The 19,489-nt window shown below is 43.8% G+C and overlaps 1 protein-coding gene across 3 annotated transcripts in view; it reads left to right on the top strand.

Annotated features, from left to right (window-relative positions):
- palm2akap2 (PALM2 and AKAP2 fusion) overlaps nucleotides 1–19,489 on the top strand; it is an 87,369-nt gene that overhangs the window by 53,412 nt on the left and 14,468 nt on the right. For all 3 annotated transcript variants that reach the window (XM_069704425.1, XM_069704417.1, XM_069704408.1), the window contains exon 9: nucleotides 4,593–4,678. In XM_069704425.1, coding sequence (XP_069560526.1) covers nucleotides 4,593–4,678 — 86 coding nt within the window. The remainder of the gene's footprint in view (nucleotides 1–4,592; nucleotides 4,679–19,489) is intronic.

Genomic DNA, 19,489 nt, shown 5'->3' with positions numbered 1-19,489 from the left:
TGCCACTAACAAGCACGGACACTGCGTCTTCAACCGTTCACATGAAACTCAGAAGAGTTCTTTGCTTGTTGTGAGGGTTGAAGGTCGTCAGAGTAATATAACTTCTAATTCTGACATTTTTTGATACAGTCTCATCGGATCATTTTCTGAAATTCCAATCCAAATATCAAAGAATTCAAAATAAATGCATGACAGGTAATCAATCACTGTGAAGGAGAAGAGGTGTGCTCTGATTGTGGCCACTGTAATGCACGCACGCGAAGCTTTTTTTATCGTAATTTATTCAACATGTATTTAAGCCTACAAACAAACTGGTAAGACTTTCTTTACTGTTTAGACCTCAGCATATTCAAACCATCTCTGTTTCCTCAAATATCATATTACGCAATAAATGCTTAAAAATTAGACGAATTGATGGAGAATGGATTCTGAAAAATAATACTTTCTTATGATTTGTATACTAACCGTGTTAAAATTTTAAGTCTTGGATTTAGATGCATGTAAATGTGATATTGGCTCTAAGTGATAGCACACAGGCGTTGTTGAGCGAAGCGCTACATCTGCAGCTGCACTCTGTAAAATAGATTTAAGCCAAAACTTAGACAGCTTTAAATGTTACATGGTTTCATTTTCTTGGGCTGCAAATATTAACACAGGAGGGTGCAGATGTGGTGCAAATTTTTTATGTAATCTCTTTAAGTATGACTTGCCACAGCGCATGAAAAATTGCTCTAATATTACTTCAACATTCCTGTAGGGAGTCATACTGTGCGTGCGTCCTTGTGTGCGTGTGTGTGTTTCCTAATGAGATTACACAATTCAAACATCTGGGAGCAGTGGTGGAGGAAGTATTCACATACTTTCAGAGTAAAAGTATATCAGACTAAAATGATAACGTTAAAAGTAAAAGTTCTGTACTTCAAATTATAATTAAAGGACACTGAAACAGAAGTGGATTCAGGACAAAGTAAGTATCAAAAGTCAAAGTATACTGAACGCAGAAAAATGTCTCCTGCAAGCGTTAAAATACTATATAATATTAGATATTTAGTTATTGTGTTAATTTGTAAGTGCCAGTGTTGTTGCCAAGCAATATATTATACAATATATTGTATTACATTTTTTTGTATTCATATTATCAACAAATACATTAGCCTGTATTCTGATTATTCTTAAGAATTAATCAGTTGATCATTAGTCCAAACCTCCAAATTATAACAAATAACTTTAAAATTTCAGCTGCTGATTTTGAGTAGTTTAATCTATAACAAAGCATCATATTTTCTACACCGAGTTCCTGTGCTTTGTTACATTCAACTGCCAGGTACAAGCACAGGAAGGTAACGACTGAAAGTGTGGAGAGGTGCTTTGTTTTGTAGTGAAAGTAGGAAGAGGGAGAGGTAGGTTGGAAGTGGGGAAGAAAAGTAGATATGAGGGGACAATGTAAGAAGACACATTTAGTTGGACCAGTCTACAGAGATTTAGTTCTGCACAAGGCACCTCCGCAGTATCGGTAGGTGCTACAAGAAATCAGGAAACAATCACTGCCTGTCCACTCGTCTGACTTCACTGATGAAGAGGATGAAAAAAAAAAAAACGTTTCTATGTGTATCACACACAACCCTTCAAAAATGCAGTTGTCGTCTTTCCTTTGATAGTGTGTGTCTATTTTGGATGACGGACTGTTATTGTGCAAAACACACATGACTCAGGGTGGTCAGCAACATGACAAACTTTCCCGGAAGACATAACCCGAGGTGATAAATGATTATATTAGCGACGTCATGACAACCGGCATCTGGACACAGCATTTAGGCCTCATGCACGCTCTCTCTCAGTGCACAGGATGGGTTTGTATTCCATGATAATAAACATTAATTGATTTATCTTAAGCCAGTGACATCCTCGTGTGTTTTATGGAAACCATGACTGCAGATGGTTGTGGCACACTCTCTCACACACACGCACACACGCACACGCACACGACAGGAGGATGATTTATGTGCCAAGAATTATTTCACAAGCATTCATCATGATGTTGTGATTTGAACTGGGCCTCATAGTCTGCACCGATGTTCAGTAAACGTACAATCATCAGCAGAGAAAGGATAATGACCACAAATAAATGACTGAATGGCCTGATAAGAGTGAACATGACACAACGTCAAACTATAGATACAACCAGCAATAGAACAAACAGAGTTTCAAAGCAGAAATCGCGTAGAAGATACTTTTTAGAGAAGTAAATGAAGATCCAACAGGCTTGGATATATCAAATAAAAATCCTGAATTATGACATATACTGTGCAATGAGGGACCCAAGTCAGTTTTCCTGAATACTACTCCCACGACTGACGCTATTAAAACTGCTGCTGCTAATAGTATTCCTGCATGCCGCTATTACTAAAACCATGGGCAATACTGTCTCTGCTATACTGTTGAATCTTGTATTTAAATTTTAATTTAAGTAAAACTACAGACATATTCTTCGGGATGTATCTATAGGAAGTGACCAGCAGTGGTGGAAAGTAACTAATTTACTCAAGTGCTGTACTTAAGTACAATTTTGAGGTAGGTGTACTTTTCTTTCATTTGATGCTACTTCATGCTTTCACTCCACCTCATTTCGAGGGAAATATTCTACACTCTACTCCGTTATATTTATCTGACAGCTTTAGTTACTTTTCAGATGCAGATTTGACACAACGGAGAATATAACACGCTTTTAAAATACAACACAATAAAGATTAAACCTTTGGTTTACAAATCTTACAAAACTTACAAAAAGCATTGTGTAGTTCACATTTCAGATGTCTATGAGTTTTTAACAGCTCCTCCGAAAACGTATTTTCCCCTCTAAGCTTCTCACACGGTTTCATTTCAGTAAATGTTCAAATGATCCAATATCTCAACCAAAAATCAAAGGTGGGATAAAAAGTTCAAAAACTGAAAACAGATTTTTGGATCAGATCTTTGTTTTTTCTTCTTTCTTCTCCCAGTAATCATCTGACGACCCCTCAGGTTTATCTGCTGTCCCTGGATATAAAACTGGATATAAAGTAGTTAAAACTAGCTCCACCTGCAGCAGCTACGACAGTAGCATGCTGCTTACACACTGATGATTCACTGTTAATAATCTAGTGATATCATACATAATAATATATCAGTCCAAAATTATAGTTTTACTTTGATACTTTAACTACATGTTGCTGCTAATACCTATGTATGTTTGCTGAAATAATATTTTTCAGGCATTTAGGACTTTTACTTGCGATAGCGAGATTGCTGTATTGGTACTTTTACTTAAGTAAAGGATCTGAGAACTTCTTCCACCGTAAAATATCCCTTTTATTAGTAAAAGCACTGATTATGCAGAATAGTTAGTTTCAAAGTGTTCTATTCTTGTACATATTTTAGATGATTATTACTGATGAGTTCATATTTAAGAAGCATATTCATCCCGGGTAGTTCAATCTACAATATTTAAGACAGATCACATATTTTGTATGTGAAATCTGCAAAATAACTAGTACTTATAGCTGACTGTGATACGTAACAAAATACATGGAAAAACGAATATTTCTCTCGAAAATGTAGTTTGTGTTGAAGTATGGAGGATGGAGTAGTGTGTCAGGCTGCTACTACTGCAGACTATTAATGTAATGCTAGCTACTGTGACTGTTACACTCCTGTAGTGGCAGCAGCTGTGGCAGCAGTAGTAATAGTATTTGAAGTTGCACCGGCAGTGATTGGACTGTATAGTCTTGTAGGAGCAGTATTAGTTTGACAGATCCATGCTGGTATTCTCTTCTCGCCCAGCAGTGTTGCTCCTTCAGCTGCGGCAAGCATGGGTGTCAGGAGTTTGAGGATGATAAGATGTGAAATCAGATGTACTCTCCAATGCGGGCGTGGGTCACTGAATCAGCAGAGAATGGGACAAAGATAAAGTACGGCCAAACAGCGCACTGCGGACTGAAGATGTACCGTCTGGGTCGTGCTGATATAGAAGTAAAAAGAACTGTCGCAGTGATAATAACTGACTGATTTACAGTATTACAAAGTTACCACAAAGGCATATGTGCGCGTTGAGGAGCAGATTTATAGATTAGGCGCGTGATTAGCTTTTCACTATCAGATTTGCACAAAGGAAAACGAGCATATTTTCATCTTTTCACTTAATTGGGAGGATTATGTGATCCATCCTGTTGGAGCTCGTGAAACTCCTTTTAAAACCAGATAACGGGCCAGAACAGGCTGATTTTCTTATTTCATATGGAGTGACAGATTAGGACGAAGTCACAGTAGAGAACTATGGAAAGTTCACGCTTCCCTTCGGGGGTTGGAGGTGCTCTCAATAGAGGAAATGAACGTGTTTAAAGGTTTATAAACTGAAGATGTTACCAGTCATGAATTTGAATATTCTCAGTCATGATCAGTTAAAATCTGATTATGGTTTTAGGCTGTAGGTATTCAAAAAAAATTGTGTCTTCACTTGACGTTTGAGGCTCCCACTGGTGCACATGAATATGAAAGATGACAGTGATGACAATGGTAGCACTAACTCTATTTTTTTTTATTTGTTTTTATCACAGGCTACAGCCAAACACCATGGGTTACTGTGACAACAGCAAATGGTTATCAACCCCCCATTCCCAGCAGACATCCTCTCACTGCCATGGTGAGTAATGTGTATGAAGGGATTGTAATAGCTTGAATTCACAATTTGTCAGAAGGCTTTGTTTTACATCTAAAAAGCGAGCGACTCCATCAGACAAATGTCTGCCAGGAAACCTTTCATGATGTGCATATAAAGAGGGGAACTATTTGTTCACCTTTTACACAGGATTACAGGCTTCCTAACAACAATTTCCATTTTCCATTTTTTTGTTTTGGGCTGTCGCTCACTGAAACGCCGTACATTTGTGTTTGTGTGTGTCTGAATCAGACTGGTCTGATATTTGGAGAAAAAAAAAAGTAGGAAAAGCAGAGTCCAGAAAAGATGTGAAGAAGCACAACCCCAGTGCTGTGAGGTAGTTTTTCTGAGCTATAATATTTTTAATATTGACTATGTGTGACTATATATATATATACTGTATCTGTATGTAGGCAAGGCAGTTTGAGGGTAAAGTGGGCACATAAAGGACCTAAATCCCAAAGTGCTAATGTTTTATAAAAGCTCACAGATTGATGATCTCTACGTGAAGACAGATCACAAGTGGGAAAGGTTTTTAAGTGAGATAATCCATCTGCAGTTCAGGCTTGTGCTCAGTGGTACCCTGTGTGCTTTCATACAGACTGTTTGTGCTGAATAAGTAATCTCCTCGCGGGGCATATTTGAAACGCCAGTCAGTCACACTGTTTCCTTGCTACAGGTGTAAAACTGTTCTGCAGTGTGCAGAGATGTCCCTCAGCAGCGTTTCTATCATATTTGTAGTATATAGTAATATATATCTGACCTTACTCTACTTTGTGGCTTTCCTTTATTTATACAGGAATAGAATAATGAAACAGTACATTTTTTTTGTGACCTTACTGTACTTGGGGGGTATTTTTTATCTACTATGGTATCTTTGTACTGTAATAAAGCCTACAGTGTATAATATAATAGGGAGTCATATCTAATTATGCAGTGTGGTGAGCTACAAGTCAATCGTGACTATATTATGACAGTAAAGTTGATTTTTCTATGGTGTATATTGATATTTGTCTATTTATGGTATACAGCGGCTAGGCTGTTCCGTAATAGCCATTTAGTAATTTATTAGTAATATGTTTATTATCTTATTTATTCAATAGTTGGTGTCCTGCATCTTTTCTGGTTTTCGAGTAGTTTAAGAAGTACTCAGATCCTTTGTTTTTGAAGTAGTAACACTGCAATACAAGTTTTATTAAAGTAACGCAATCATAAGCATGGAAAAAAGTATCTAAAAGTAAAAGTACGCCTACTCATTGTGCAAAATGGCCCCTTATATTATTATATTTTGCATTCTGATACATTAAAAACATTTAACAACGTGTTTCGTCAGTAACATTGATCCCCTTATTAACTGTATCTCTTAAAGGGATAGTCCAGTGATTTATGTGTTTGCACGGCACCATCAGGGCTACTCCGTCGGACTTCTGCTCTGTTTCCACGGGCTGGAGCAGAACAAGGTGTCCGACATCTAACCCTTAAATTGTACTTAAGTGCTGGAGTAGACAGGCTCGCTTACTAGCGCCGCCTGTTCTGGAGTGTTCCGAGTTTGTTTTTGTTGCTCTGAAAATGCCACCTGAGCACATTTGAGAGGGGTGGTGGTGGTGGAGCAGGAGGTGTGGAGGCAGAAAGGTGGGGGACAGAAGCAGGACAGGAGGGAGGAGGGGGGAGGGGGGGGCTTGTCGGGCCGCAGTCAGATTGTTTTGCGGCTGAATAAATGAATGAAAGGCAGCACGGCGGTAACCTGATCCGCGCAGGTCGCCCTCATTGTGCTCGGGCTGGCGGCTCGCTCTCTGATTGTCTCTGGAACCGGACAGAAAACACTCCCGGGACCTCGCGAGCCCTGCATTATTCAGCGCGCGTGCCTAGAAAAAAAAAAAAAAAAGGGGCGAGGAGGAAATAGAGACTGAGGAGGAGGAGGAGGAAGAGGAAGAGGAGGAGGAGGGAGTCGCCAGTTGGAAAAGCTGGCGCGTAAAAGCGGCTCAATGTCACCCCAGTCAGAGGCTGCTGGTACCGGGGCCGCCGCCGCCGCCGAGAGCACGTGAACATCCGCTCCGCCACTTCACCTGTCCCGCTTGTTTCACGGAACGTCCCGCCGGCTGCTGGTGCAGCGGCCACGGGTTTTATTTTTTATTTTATCGTAGACGAAGAAGACAAAGGAAGAAGAAGAAGAAGAAGAAGAAGAAGAAGAAGAAGAAGAAGAAGAAGAAGAAGAAGAAGAAGCGGTCAGCAGGTCGGTTACGCGTCCGCTGTTAAAAGCTAATCCCGGGTTGTTATCTGTTAATGATCCGGTCGTAAGGAGCTCCGGGAATCAGAGGTTTTTCCACACATCTTTTACCGCACAGGCACCAGAGCAAAAAAAATAAAAAATAAAAATATACATGCTCAAAACATATCAGAAATGTATTTTAACTTAAAAGTTTCCATTGGAAAGAGAAGTCGTAGGGAGGGATAGCCAGTGGAAGTGCGCCGTTAGCTTATAGGTGAAGGGTGTGTGTGTGTGTGTGTGTGTGTGTGTGTCTCTGACTGCATCTGCACGCTGAAGGTGTTGTCAGTTATGTGTGTGGTTGCCGGTTAATAGAAACCAAGCCTGTAATTAGCTTTAAAGTGGGGGAGGACACAGGATCCTGCACCCTCCTCTCCACTGGAGAGACGACCAAAGGAGGTCAGTGGACCAGACTGCTTGCTGCAGTAGTCTTCCTCTTTCTCTCTGTCTCTTTGTGCTCCTCCTCCTCCTCCTCCTCCTCCTCCTCCTCCTACCTCTGCATCACTTTAACCCAGATATAGCAATGACCTTAACCTGCTTTTCCCATCATCCACACGCTGAATGACTTGGCAAAGCCCGAGAGACGTTTTGTGTGTGTGTGTGTGTGTGTGTGTGTGTGTGTGTGTGTGTGTGGATGCTGCCATTTGTCGTATCCTGCACTAAAAAAAACCCCAAAAAACCCCACAATGATGATGTTTTTTTTTTGGCCCGGTGGAGTTACCCCTCTTTTCTGCACCCTAACGGTTCATTATGTCGTGTTGCGTTAACGGTATCAGTGAAGCGTGATCATACATTCTTCAGCTGATGTCCAGTCTAAATGGTCTCGCTGTTGGTGACAACCACACGGTCGATTTGCAATACGCGCAGTTTCCCCGCCTAAAATAAAAAAAAAATCGTACTGGTTGCAGGTTAACATTTTCAAAAAAAAGGTGAAAAGAAGGAGCAGTCATAAATGCGCTGGTGTATAACTATGGAGTCACAGCAGGGGAGTAAACCAGAGAGAGAGAGAGAACTGGCACATGCCCAAAGCAAACTTAATTTGTTTGCTCCAGATTTCTTCCCGGGGAATTTTTCCATGCTTCTTCTTTGGACACGTTCGCTGTTGCCAAGCAACTCGCGATTGTTTAACAGCAGACTTTTAACGATGTTCACGTTTCGACGGGGAGGGATGGACGCCACCGTGCGGGATTGAACTGCCCGACGGATGAATGCGAAGTCGTGACGGATTACAGCCAGTAAGCACTCGCTTGACGACCCTAAAATCGGAGACCAATATCACGCTGCTGTCGCAAACTCGCAGTAAACAAACGACTCACCTCGACCCCGATTTATCGTCGCCTTCGCTCCACTTGGCAGCGGAGTTACCGGCACGCGGCACGTCTCTTTGAACTTTCAGACTGTCGCTCTGTAAAGAGTTGTGTTCCTCCCCGGTTATGCTCTCATTCAACAGCTTTTATTGACGCGTGTTTTGCACCCAGTTTACGCCGCGGTGCCCGTGAGACATGCAAACACAGCCACCCGCCACCGGGAAGCAAAGAGGCAACGTCAAAACAATGAGAATGACGTTGTCTTCGCGTCACTTTTATTCCCTGTAATTTCTCATTCGTGAGCGGTCTGCGTGTTGAAGCCGTTTTCAGCTAATTGCGGCGCATCGCCTCGATGGAGAAGAACCGTGTTCGCGTAAAACCCGGACCAGGACCTCCGTCGTGAAGATGCTGACGAGACCCCGGTCAAATCCGATCGGTGACGTTCGAAATTGAAAGGTAAACAAAAGTGGCGGTGGAGGTTGAAGGCTGTTTTTGTTGCCCGCACTCTGTTGAGGACGGCTCGTCGTCCGTGCTTCGCTGTTTTGTTTGGTCATCATTTGAAATTGGTGGCTGATTCTGGAAATAACGAAGCCAAGCGGGAAACTGCCAATTCAGACGGAGTGTTTGCCAATACCTCCGCTCGCCCAGAAAGATCGCAGCCGGCTCTCCGCTTCGATTCTGTAGTCGGCGACAGGAGGTACCGACCGTGGAGTGAATGTCCCGTGGACACAGTCGGTGCCTGTCGGTGCAGCTCAAGGTGTGTGTGTGTGTGTGTGTGTGTGTGTGTGTGTGTGTGTGTGTGTGTGTGTGTGTGTGTGTGTGTGTGTGTGTGTGTGTGTGTGTGTGTGTGTGCGTGCGTCTACTGGGAGCACATTTTCCGTCCCCACCTCTCAGCACCGCCGAGTGTGTGATAACGTTGACAGGAACAACAAACTTATCAATGATGTCTTCTTCCTCCAAACCGCTCCCTCTTCCCAGAAAACACACACAACACACCCACCCACACACACACAACACACACACCCACACACACAACACACACACCCACCTTAACACAGGTTTATATAACAGCTGTGTGTGGTTGACGATGCCGAAGCGGAGCCAAGAGGACACGAGGTGTGGAAATGGGAGTGTGGCGCTGCGGGAGCGACGGGGTGAGGGAGACCGACGTGGTGACGGGCGACAACGGGGAGAGATAACGGACGGCGCAGGTGCGCGCGATGTCGTCGGTCGGAGCAGCAAATGTAAGGGGAGGGAGGGAAACGCGGCGGGGGAGGGGGGGGTGTGGAGGGAGGGAGGAAGGGGGGGGCGGGCGGAGGAAGTCTGTTCAGCCTCACGCCGCTCGAAGCGTTGTTGACGTTAACTGGCCCGATGGCCTTCCGGTGGCTGATCTTGTTGACGGGCCGTCTTCCGGGAAGAGAGCGACGCTCCGCCTCGTGTTATGGGATCGAGTCCCAAACGTGGCATCGTGGAACGACAGCATGCGTCACCTCTTTTGTTTGCGGACCTAACGTGCGTATTATCGGCTGACAACGAGTGGACAGCACGAATCGGAGAGACAGCGCGTGGCTCGAATGTTTTGCCGTGGAAAAGCGTTGTCACGTGAGCGCCCCTCGGGCCAACTATTAGCCCGAGCCTTGAAAAAAATGATTTTTTTTTTTTTTTTTTTTTCCCCCCCACCATTTAAACAAAGCCTCCTCAAGTCGGTGCATGTCTGAAGTCGCTGGCATTTCAAGCAGTTCTTTGTGGCGCGAGTGACACTTTGCGGCTATTTCTGTTTGGCCCATGGGAGCAGATGACAGCTGAAAGTGAATAAAAGATGTCGCCTTGACACCGTCGGAGAGGAGAGATGGAGGCCCAGAATGCTTCTGTCGTCATCTGAAGCTAAATTTCCTGTAAAATGTTGGATTCTTCAAAATGAAACCCGCCATCACGTTGCAGGGAAAAGTACAATAATGCAGTCATGGGCCTAAAAGCTGTATCCAGTTAGAAACGGGCATCAGTGTGGGTTTGCTGTCGGCTGATAATTAGACTGAACTGACGGTACCGTTTATTTTAACGTTGTTATTATGGGAACTGAAGTTACCACGATTTGTTTCTAAACCCGTTAGTGGCTCACATTGGACAGAAGCTGCAGCAGAAGCGGTTATCTCACCGTTTGGTCGGGTCTCGATCTGTCACTGCGTCTCCAGCTGGGGAACACACCAAAACAAACCGTTCGACTTCTCGGAAGTCCGAAAGGTCTGAAGGTCGAGCCGAAGGTCCGGGACGACTTCGGTCCCTCCTAAATCAATAATAATGCAAAGCGGGCAAGTTTCTTTTCTTTTTTTTTTTTTTTTCACATTCCATCTTAGAAAAATTGTTTTGTCCTCTGTTTTAGTATTTGTGTTCCAGAGAGGAAGAGAACTGGAGGGACGCAGGAAATGTGACAATACAAGTCAGCCACGTGACGGTCCAACGTTACACAACCTCCGCTGCCCACTATTGTCCACAACATCCACCAACTATTGTTGCACCGTGCAACGGAGGCCGTTTATTTAAGCGCAAAGCAACGCTCAAACCACCCGCCGGCACAAATGTACAAGCACGCGCGCGTTGACAGTGAAAATGCAGGGAGCGGGACACCATTAAGAAAACTGCCTTCAGACCGTCGTCTTGCCCGGGAATTCTTCAAGGGTTCCAGTTGTGATAAACACCTGAGGTTCAGCCAATCTGGTTTCTGTCCGTCTTTGCTGCAAATAAGCGACAACCAGCACATTTTTTTTTTCGTTTGTTTTTATTTTGGGACGGCCCGGGCGGATCGGCGTGCGGTTGCGCACGATTGAAAAGGTAGTCCGATCATGCACCTCCGGGGTGCGAGTACGAAAACTCTGACGTTGGAGCCGATGATGTCATCATTGCTACTGGGTGAAATAGTTGAGGGGGGAGTGCGCAGGGGAGTTTTCTCCGAAGGTTAGCCGTACGTTTAGAGGAGAAAACGAGGTCAGGCAAGTTCAGTGACTACTATGTTGAAGAATGTGGTGGAGGCGGACCAGCTGAGGCTTCTTGTTTGCGGTATTGATTTGTACACACACGCGCGCACACACACACACACACACACACACACACCAGACAGCAGTAGATTAAATTGGGTTTTAGTTGTGTATTCAAGGTTTTCCATTAGGTTTCTGCAGGGTTTAGGCGCTCAGTGGTTGGTGGCAGTTAAAAACGAGACATTTTCACATAAACTTAAGACTATTATTATTAATTTTTTTTTAAATTCGACGTGTGCCGTGAAAAAAATAAATAATCACAAAACATTGGTAAAACTAGGCTCAGTCAATGCATTTGAACTGCACTTTTCACACGTTCCCATTGATAACAGTCAACATCGTTTTGTTTTTTTTCCTTTCTGTTTGTTAGGCTCAGGTGCCTAAGTGTTATAATGTCTAATAATAATCATCTTAAATCCGCTTAACGCAAAATGCGAGTTGAACGCAAAATGAGTTCAAAGTGTTCTCTGGAGAGTGTTTCAAATTCACCATAATCCCCTTGGAGGAAAAAAAAACAAAAAACAAAAAAAAACTAAAAATATTGCTGATGGGAAAAAAAAGTTGCATCCATATAAAAGGACAACGCTGTGATTGTCAGGCTTCAGACGTGTTTACTGCCACGTACTGTTTTTGTCCTTCGTCTGTCTAAATACTGCAGGCTGATGAGCTAGTTTCCGGAAATAGACTCGGTGATTAGCGCAGCGCTCGTCTCAGTGTGAGGCAGAGCTAGTTAATGCTATAAGCTAACGGTGGGACGAGATTCACTCTCTCGGGGCAGCGGCGTTAACGCACTCCGCCTCACGGCGAGGACTAAGCTGGAGGTCTTTAGTCGGTTTTGCTCGGGCTGAGGGCGGCCATGGCTACGCAGCGTGTCATCGTGGGGACCGGGTCTGCAAATACCGATTTGGTACGAGACCGCTCAACTAATGCTGAAGACGAGTGAGCTGGTGATGGATTATAAGGTCAGACTCAAATCTTTTAAGAGTTTGTGTTGTTGTCGGACACTTCACTGACCGGCTTTGTTAGTCCGGAGCTTCTTATCGTTTTCTCTCCTGAGAGCTCTGCAACTTGATCCTGGAAGCTTTAATTCAACTGTTTGTTTTCAATTATTTCAGAGCAGTTTTTTATATATATATATAAAGTGTGTTCGCGCCTTCATTCATTCTAAACTTGTTGTGTTTGTCACATTATGTCATTCAGTTATCAAATCAGAGACCACGTTACGTTTGAACTGCTGTTTTGCACTTTTTTTTTTTTTTTTTCCTGCCTGTAATATTAAACATGACACGCACATTGTTGAGAAAACTGATCATTCGAACGTTTTAATTGGACGATGATGTTAATGTTGCTAAAAAAAACAAAAACACATTTTTTTTTTTTCCTGGGACAGCATGAACTTGGAAAATTAAATCCAGCAACTGCTGAAAGCCACTCGGCGTTTATCAGACAGCATTCCTCCGATTAAACGTGAAGCCGACGGCCTTTTTTCTTTTTCTTTTTTTTTCGCTCGACATAAAATCCACAAAAAAAAGCTGACGCAGACCGCTCGTCTTAATGTTATTCAGGACCTTTACCCGTTGGCCTGTTAGCTGCTTCGCCTCACTGTGTGGTCTCCGATCTGGGAGTCCTGTGGGATGAAAAACTAAAGTGGGCTGGTTCATGCTGGGAAAGGATTAGAATTATATGCTCGGTGGCTTTTTCTTCACTCAAACACACAACTAAGGTCGCAGAGAAACTCACATACCACGCACACACACACACACACACACAAGCACACACAAGCATGCCACAGCCACATCATCGAAACCCTCAAGCTCAGCCATCCGTGCGTCTCCTCCTTCTCCTCCTCCTCCTCCTCCCTCCTCCTCCTCCTCCTCGAGCCGAGATTTGTTCCCTCATGTCGGTCCTTCGTTCATTTCCAGCACAACCTGTAGTTTCTCATTCTGACCGTCTGACGGAGGATCCGTTTGGTCGGCTCGGTTCCAGTTTGGAAGTTACTTCTGTTGCCGGGCAACCTTTGAAGTTTGACTGGTTTGGAGTTTTTAAGTAAGGAATAACCTTTGATGCTTGTACAAGTGTCCGCGGCCTGTCGTCACACAGTGAGGTTGCTGTGTTGCTCGGTGTGATGATGTGGTGTGAAAGGAAGGGAGAGATGGTTGACAAGCATGTACTGTGTGCTGCTGGATTAACAGCAGGAGGGAGCTGGACTCTTATGTAACCGGTGGAAGCAGAGGAAAGGAGGGGTGGGAAATGCTTCCAGTTCAAGTTTTGTCATCTGGTCGTGACGTTTTCTAATTCTTGACAGTTACGAACAACACGACCGACAAGATCTATCTGTATTCATCTGTAAGTGCCGGAGAGTTCAAAACTCGGTCAGGCTAATTTGAGATTTGAGTGTGAGAACCACAAAAGTAAAGAGCATCGTTGGTTTGGTTTTTTTCTGTACATAATTACATGTTGATATAACCAGTGCGAGGTTGCATGTATTCGGCTGTGTTAAATAGCCAGAGTCCTGCAGGCGTCTGTAAAATCCAACCATATTACATCCGACCAGGCATCTTAAACTAACTCCTAAACTTAGTTTAAGATGCCTGGTCTGTTTGTCCAATCAGGTTATCTTATTGTACTTCATGAAGCTTGTTTCTTGGTGCCCGCTGGCCCCGGTTAATAAATCAGTTCATGCTAATGTTATTTTTTTAATGAGTAACTTCTATCAGGATGACCTGTGCTTTGTACGGTGGCCTTAAATAGTGCTTATTTTGTGCCACTGGCTGACTCTCTGTACACTAACTATCATATAACACCCACACGGGGCACCGTTTCACCGGGCATCCAGCCAGGCAAAGTTTGTCTTGCTTCCACGGTGTGAAGTATTATTGCACACGGAGTTCTGCGCCAGAGCAGCACAGTCGCTGCCTTTACTTCAGGCCTTTCGGTAATAATGGACGGCTGTTCGGTGTTCGGCTGCCGGACTGTTTCCTCCCAGTGAGTCCTGTACTCTGACGAGGAGTGTTCATCTGGTTTGTGTACACGACCGGTCACACTCTCTGACTACAGACCTTTTCTGCTTAAGAGCTCTCATCTGTGAACGTGCACGTGCGTGTGTGCGTGTGCGTGTGTGCGTGTGCGTGTGTGTGTGTAGCATTAGTATTCAGCCTGAAGGATCTCCCTGCAGCTCCAGTCGGGCCCTTTGTTGGTGTTCCATGGAGGGGTGTTGGGGTGGTGGGGTGGTGGGGTGGGGGGTGGAGGGGGGTCCGGGCTGTGTGCGAGCGGGTCATGAGAGGTTTTCGAAAGGGGGCACAAATAGTTGCTAGTCCGGGCATGCTGCACATTCCTCTGCAACTATCAAACCTCAGAAAGGGACCTGGACATGATTTCGGTCTGGTTGTTGTTTCAAGCTCTCTGGCAGTGGGTAGGTGAAAACGGCCTTCATTGTCATGCGTTTGCGGTGCTGCGATAAGCTTGTCAACTCTGCTTGCGTGTGTGTGTGTGTGTCTTGGAGTGTGTAGCTGGGTAGAAGTACACAGCAGACAGCCTCATTGCAGTAGCTCTTCTTTAGCGCTGCTTTAATTCTACTGTACTGTTTGGCTGTGAATTGGTTACTCCCCAGAGATCGCGGGGTTTGTTGATGTTGCTTCAAAGCCGCTGACAAATAATCATCCATTCAAAACAAGTCTTAAACGTGTGAATATATATATATATATATATATATATATATATATATTTGTGAAGCAATTTTCAGGTTTTAATACTTACGTACTTACTTTTCATTCATGCATCGCTTTCCAGCTGATCAGGTCCGCTGCCTCCGAGATTAGTTGACCTCAGTGGACTTCGCATGTTAGCATGTTGCTACTAGTCTGTGCTTGTTTGTCTGTGTTTTTGTGCAGGTGGCCTCTAGTTTTTTTTTGGTGGATTTCCTGTGTTGAGGGGGCCATTTCCATGGATACAAGTTAGCACCGCTTCCTGCTTTCCTGTTTAGATGACCTGTGAGCCGTGATAGGCTTTCATCCAATCCGTTGCTTCCTTTACTTTGCAGCATCTTCTGTTGTGTTTTGAAGATTGAAGTGTTCACCCGCCCAGCTTTTATTTTGTCATCGCTATCTTCATCATCCAGCAAGACTCGGTTTAAAATAACTGAGAATGACGTATTGAAGCTGACGTTATATATGACTGCAGACTCGAGAATAGATGATTGACACTTTTTTCCTCAACTCAGACATTATTATTAATCCTTCCTTCCTGTTCATGAAATGTCTTATGTCTTCTCCAGCATCCACCAAAATTAGATTTTTGAACGGATCGGGAAATAGGCCACGCTGGTACCGAATCGTGCTGCATTTGAGGACATCTGTTAAACACAGTTACAGCTTTTCCAAGCCCAGCGCAGGACAATATTTTTCAATATAAACCGCTTTAAATCTCTTTATTCAGTATACAACACAGCGTTGTCGAGGATGGTGAAGGGCTTCTCATCTCATGTTGGCACTCTCCATATTTTATTGGGGTAAATTACCAAATACAATATTGCTGTTTGAACACTTAAAGCCTGAATTTAGCACTGAGCTTCTTTAGGATCGAATGGTGACTCTGTATAATCTCTATGTGTTTGCTTGGTGTCTTCCAAACTCTCATGCTTTGACACTTTCACTAAAGTATGGTTAAATCCATGGTTTCCTTTAGAGTGGTCGGCGGTTTCTGTTTTTCCCTCGTGATTAACACAAGTAAGTATTGTTGTGAGCAATACTCACAGTGTTATCCAGCTGCAACCTATTGGCTCGGTGGCTTGTCACGACATATAAATATATTATTGACCAACGGCATCTAACAAAGCAGACGAAGATATTTCGAACGCTCAAGTCATAAATGTCAGAGTTGCATTTCAGCTGACAGGATTATGTTTTCTCGAAGAATTCAGAAATTGGCTAAGAGAAAGATCCCGTGTACATTTTTTGTTGAATTTTTGAAGATTTAACAAGCATCCCTCCCATTTTATGTCCTTCTGAACATCCAAATAGTGCCAAATTACGAACACAAGACGCCAATGAAATGCTGTGTGTGTGTGTAACTTTAAACGTGCTTGTGATTCTGTCCACGTGCAGTACGCAGAACCACAGAGTTGAACTGACAGAAACTCGCACAGATGGCGACACTAACTGTATACCCTGCGGACATGACCCCAATTCTAAAAAAAAAAGTACATTTCCTATAAATATTTCTGTCCGTACGTGTTAAGACACCTTGACTTCTTACAGTGTGTACAGAAGTTTGTAATGTGTGTCTTCGTGTACGGCAGCGGTGGACTTTCGTATATTTCTGCTGCAATGCTTAAGTGTGTCATTCGCTGTGTTCCTGATCAATCACGATCAACCTCCCTGACAAAAGACTGCTCCGGGCTCTGCTCTTTATTGACTCGATGGTGTCGACCCAGTTCACATCATGTGTTCACATCATGTGTTCACATTATGTATTCACATCATGTATTCACATCATGTGTTCACATCATGTGTTCACATCATGTATTCACATCATGTATTCACATCATGTGTTCACATCATGTATTCACATCATGTATTCACATCATGTGTTCACATCATGTATTCACATCATGTATTCACATCATGTGTTCACATCATGTATTTACATCATGCTTTAACATCATGTGTTCACATCATGTATTTACATCATGCGTTTACATCATGTGTTCACATCATGTGTTCACATCATGTGTTCACATCATGTATTTACATCATGTATTTACATCATGTGTTCACATCATGTATTCACATCATGTATTCACATCATGTATTCACATCATGTGTTCACATCATGTATTTACATCATGCTTTAACATCATGTGTTCACATCATGTATTTACATCATGCGTTCACATCATGTGTTCACATCATGTGTTCACATCATGTGTTCACATCATGTATTTACATCATGCATTTACATCATATGTTCACATCATGCATTCACATCATGTGTTCACATCATGTATTCACATCATGTATTCACATCATGCATTCACTCGCACCACGAACCAAACATCACACGTCCTCCTGCCGTCTTCGTCACTCTGCAACTCTCTCTTTGTCTTTTCCTCCTCCCCAGTTTGTCTATTACTGGACGCAGCTTGCGATAATTAGCTCATCGCTTTCTAAATCTCCGGCACTGGCAGACAGTAATGACCACCGCAAGTCTCTGCGCGTTACAACCCATCCGGGATTTGAACCCCCCCCCCCCCACCCCACCCGGTGCATGTGCAACAATTGGGTTACTGTCCCAATTTTCTGTGACCGATTTCTCTTCATCAGCTCGGAGTTATTTCTGGACTGGGAACTCACCGAGAGCTCATGGTTTGCTTTTCCAAGCACTAAGAGGCAGCTGGATTTTGTTTGTGTAACACAGCTCATGTTTCATTTCAGTAGGTTGTATTGTGTTGTAATCAGTTCACAGTTAGTAGGAAGGTACAGCTACTGCTCGTCACGCTTTGTTAATGAGCACCCGCTGGCTTTTTTTTTTTTTTTAGGGCTTCCTTTTCCTCAGATCAGGATAGCCTCCCTAACCCTCCAGACCACCCTGCTGTTCTCCACTTACCCTCCATAAGATTTGAATAAGATCAAAAAATAATTCTGACATTAAAACGAAAGTTCAAAGACAGATGGTTTGTGGTCCAGTCCCGTATAATCTTTATTCGGGTTTGAAAGACGATATTTCAGACGTGATATTCAAAGGAGACGAGAACAGTGCTTGTGCGTTCTGTGTGACAAAGTCCCTCCGCATCTGGTTCACTTTCTTGTCACTGGGACGAGGTTAGAGGAGGAAAGCAATTAGAGCAAATCTAATACCCGGAGAAGAAGTAATATATCATTCTGTCAAATTCAGCCATAAAACCGTTTGATCACTTTCTTATTTGGCTTTAAAAAAAGAAAAAAAAAAAAGATTCCTTCGGCCTGAAAATTGCTGGAAGTCATCCTGACACAGGTCCCTCGTTCGCAGCCGCTAAACGCACTGACGCCAGCTGCTCGTGTGAATTCGGGGAAAGTGTTTCCCGTTCCGTTGCGTCTGGATGTAACTTGGTTTGTGAGCAGAGAAAGTGGACCGTGACTCAGGTCGGCTCTGGTTTCTTGCGGCCTGATCCTATGACTCCCAACTCGAACACACTCGCACACAATCGCAGCAGACACATGAAAAGCCTGAGAGTGACCCTGAGATGTAAAGTCTGGTGGGAGGGGTGGGAGGGGGGTTGATTAAATATTTGCCTTTGAAGCCTAACATTGACAGAGATTTGGTTTCTCCTCTGCAGTTTTATCTTCATAAAGCTGGACGAGCCTCTGAAACAACATTAAGAGCGCCTCGCGGCTTGTAAATTATCCTCTGAAACACTAATAATCGAATGCCTTTGAGGCTCGGAGGCTTTAAGGCAGGACGAGGCAGCGGGTTTCTTTTCACTCACCTTTTTTTTTTTTTTTTTTTTTTAAAAACATCTAAATCCTCAAATGAGACCGAGTCAACGGTCCCTCGGATGATGACAGAAGGAAATACCACGACCCTCTTATCACTCCCTCCCATTTCTCCAGTCATCGTCTCTTCATCACCGCTCTCGTCTCCTCAGCTTTGACAGCAGCTGGAGGTTAAAGGGAAAGTGGGGCGAGCGACGTACAGTGTCGGGAAGAGAGAGAGAGAGTGGGAGAGCTTGGTCTTACACAGGAAGGGAGGAGGCGGCATAGGGTGGATGTTTTTGGCCTGTGTGTGTGTGCGTGTGTGTGTGTGTGTGTGTGTGCGTGTGTGTGTGTGTGTGTGTGTGTGTGTGTGTGTGTGAAGGGGTTAGCACAGAAGGGGTCTTTGTGCATGAGGGCATCTGGAGGAACCGCTCACGCACACACACACACACACACACACACACACACACACACACACACACAGCCCATGACATCACGGCTTACCGTGCAGCCGGCAGGAATGTTACTCAGAAAGGAGAGGCTTTGTGGAGGAGAGGAAAGAGATGGGAGGGGAGGAAAAGGAGGAGAAGAAGCGGAGGAAAAGGCTTGGCCAGGGAAAAAGTCCGGCACTCCCACTATCTGGAAACAGGACGGACCCGGGCTGGACTCCGGTGAACAGATTGAAATAGGAAACGGGATAAAGCTCATGTAGAGAAGACACGCGAATGGTAGAAATTCTTGTA

The sequence above is a fragment of the Brachyistius frenatus genome, unplaced genomic scaffold (assembly GCF_029030835.1).
Source record: "Brachyistius frenatus isolate BFR_SWC_R1_liver_20210118 unplaced genomic scaffold, ASM2903083v1 Contig_3, whole genome shotgun sequence".
NCBI classification, from domain to species: domain Eukaryota; kingdom Metazoa; phylum Chordata; class Actinopteri; family Embiotocidae; genus Brachyistius; species Brachyistius frenatus.
This window is presented reverse-complemented; position numbering and strand designations above follow the sequence as displayed.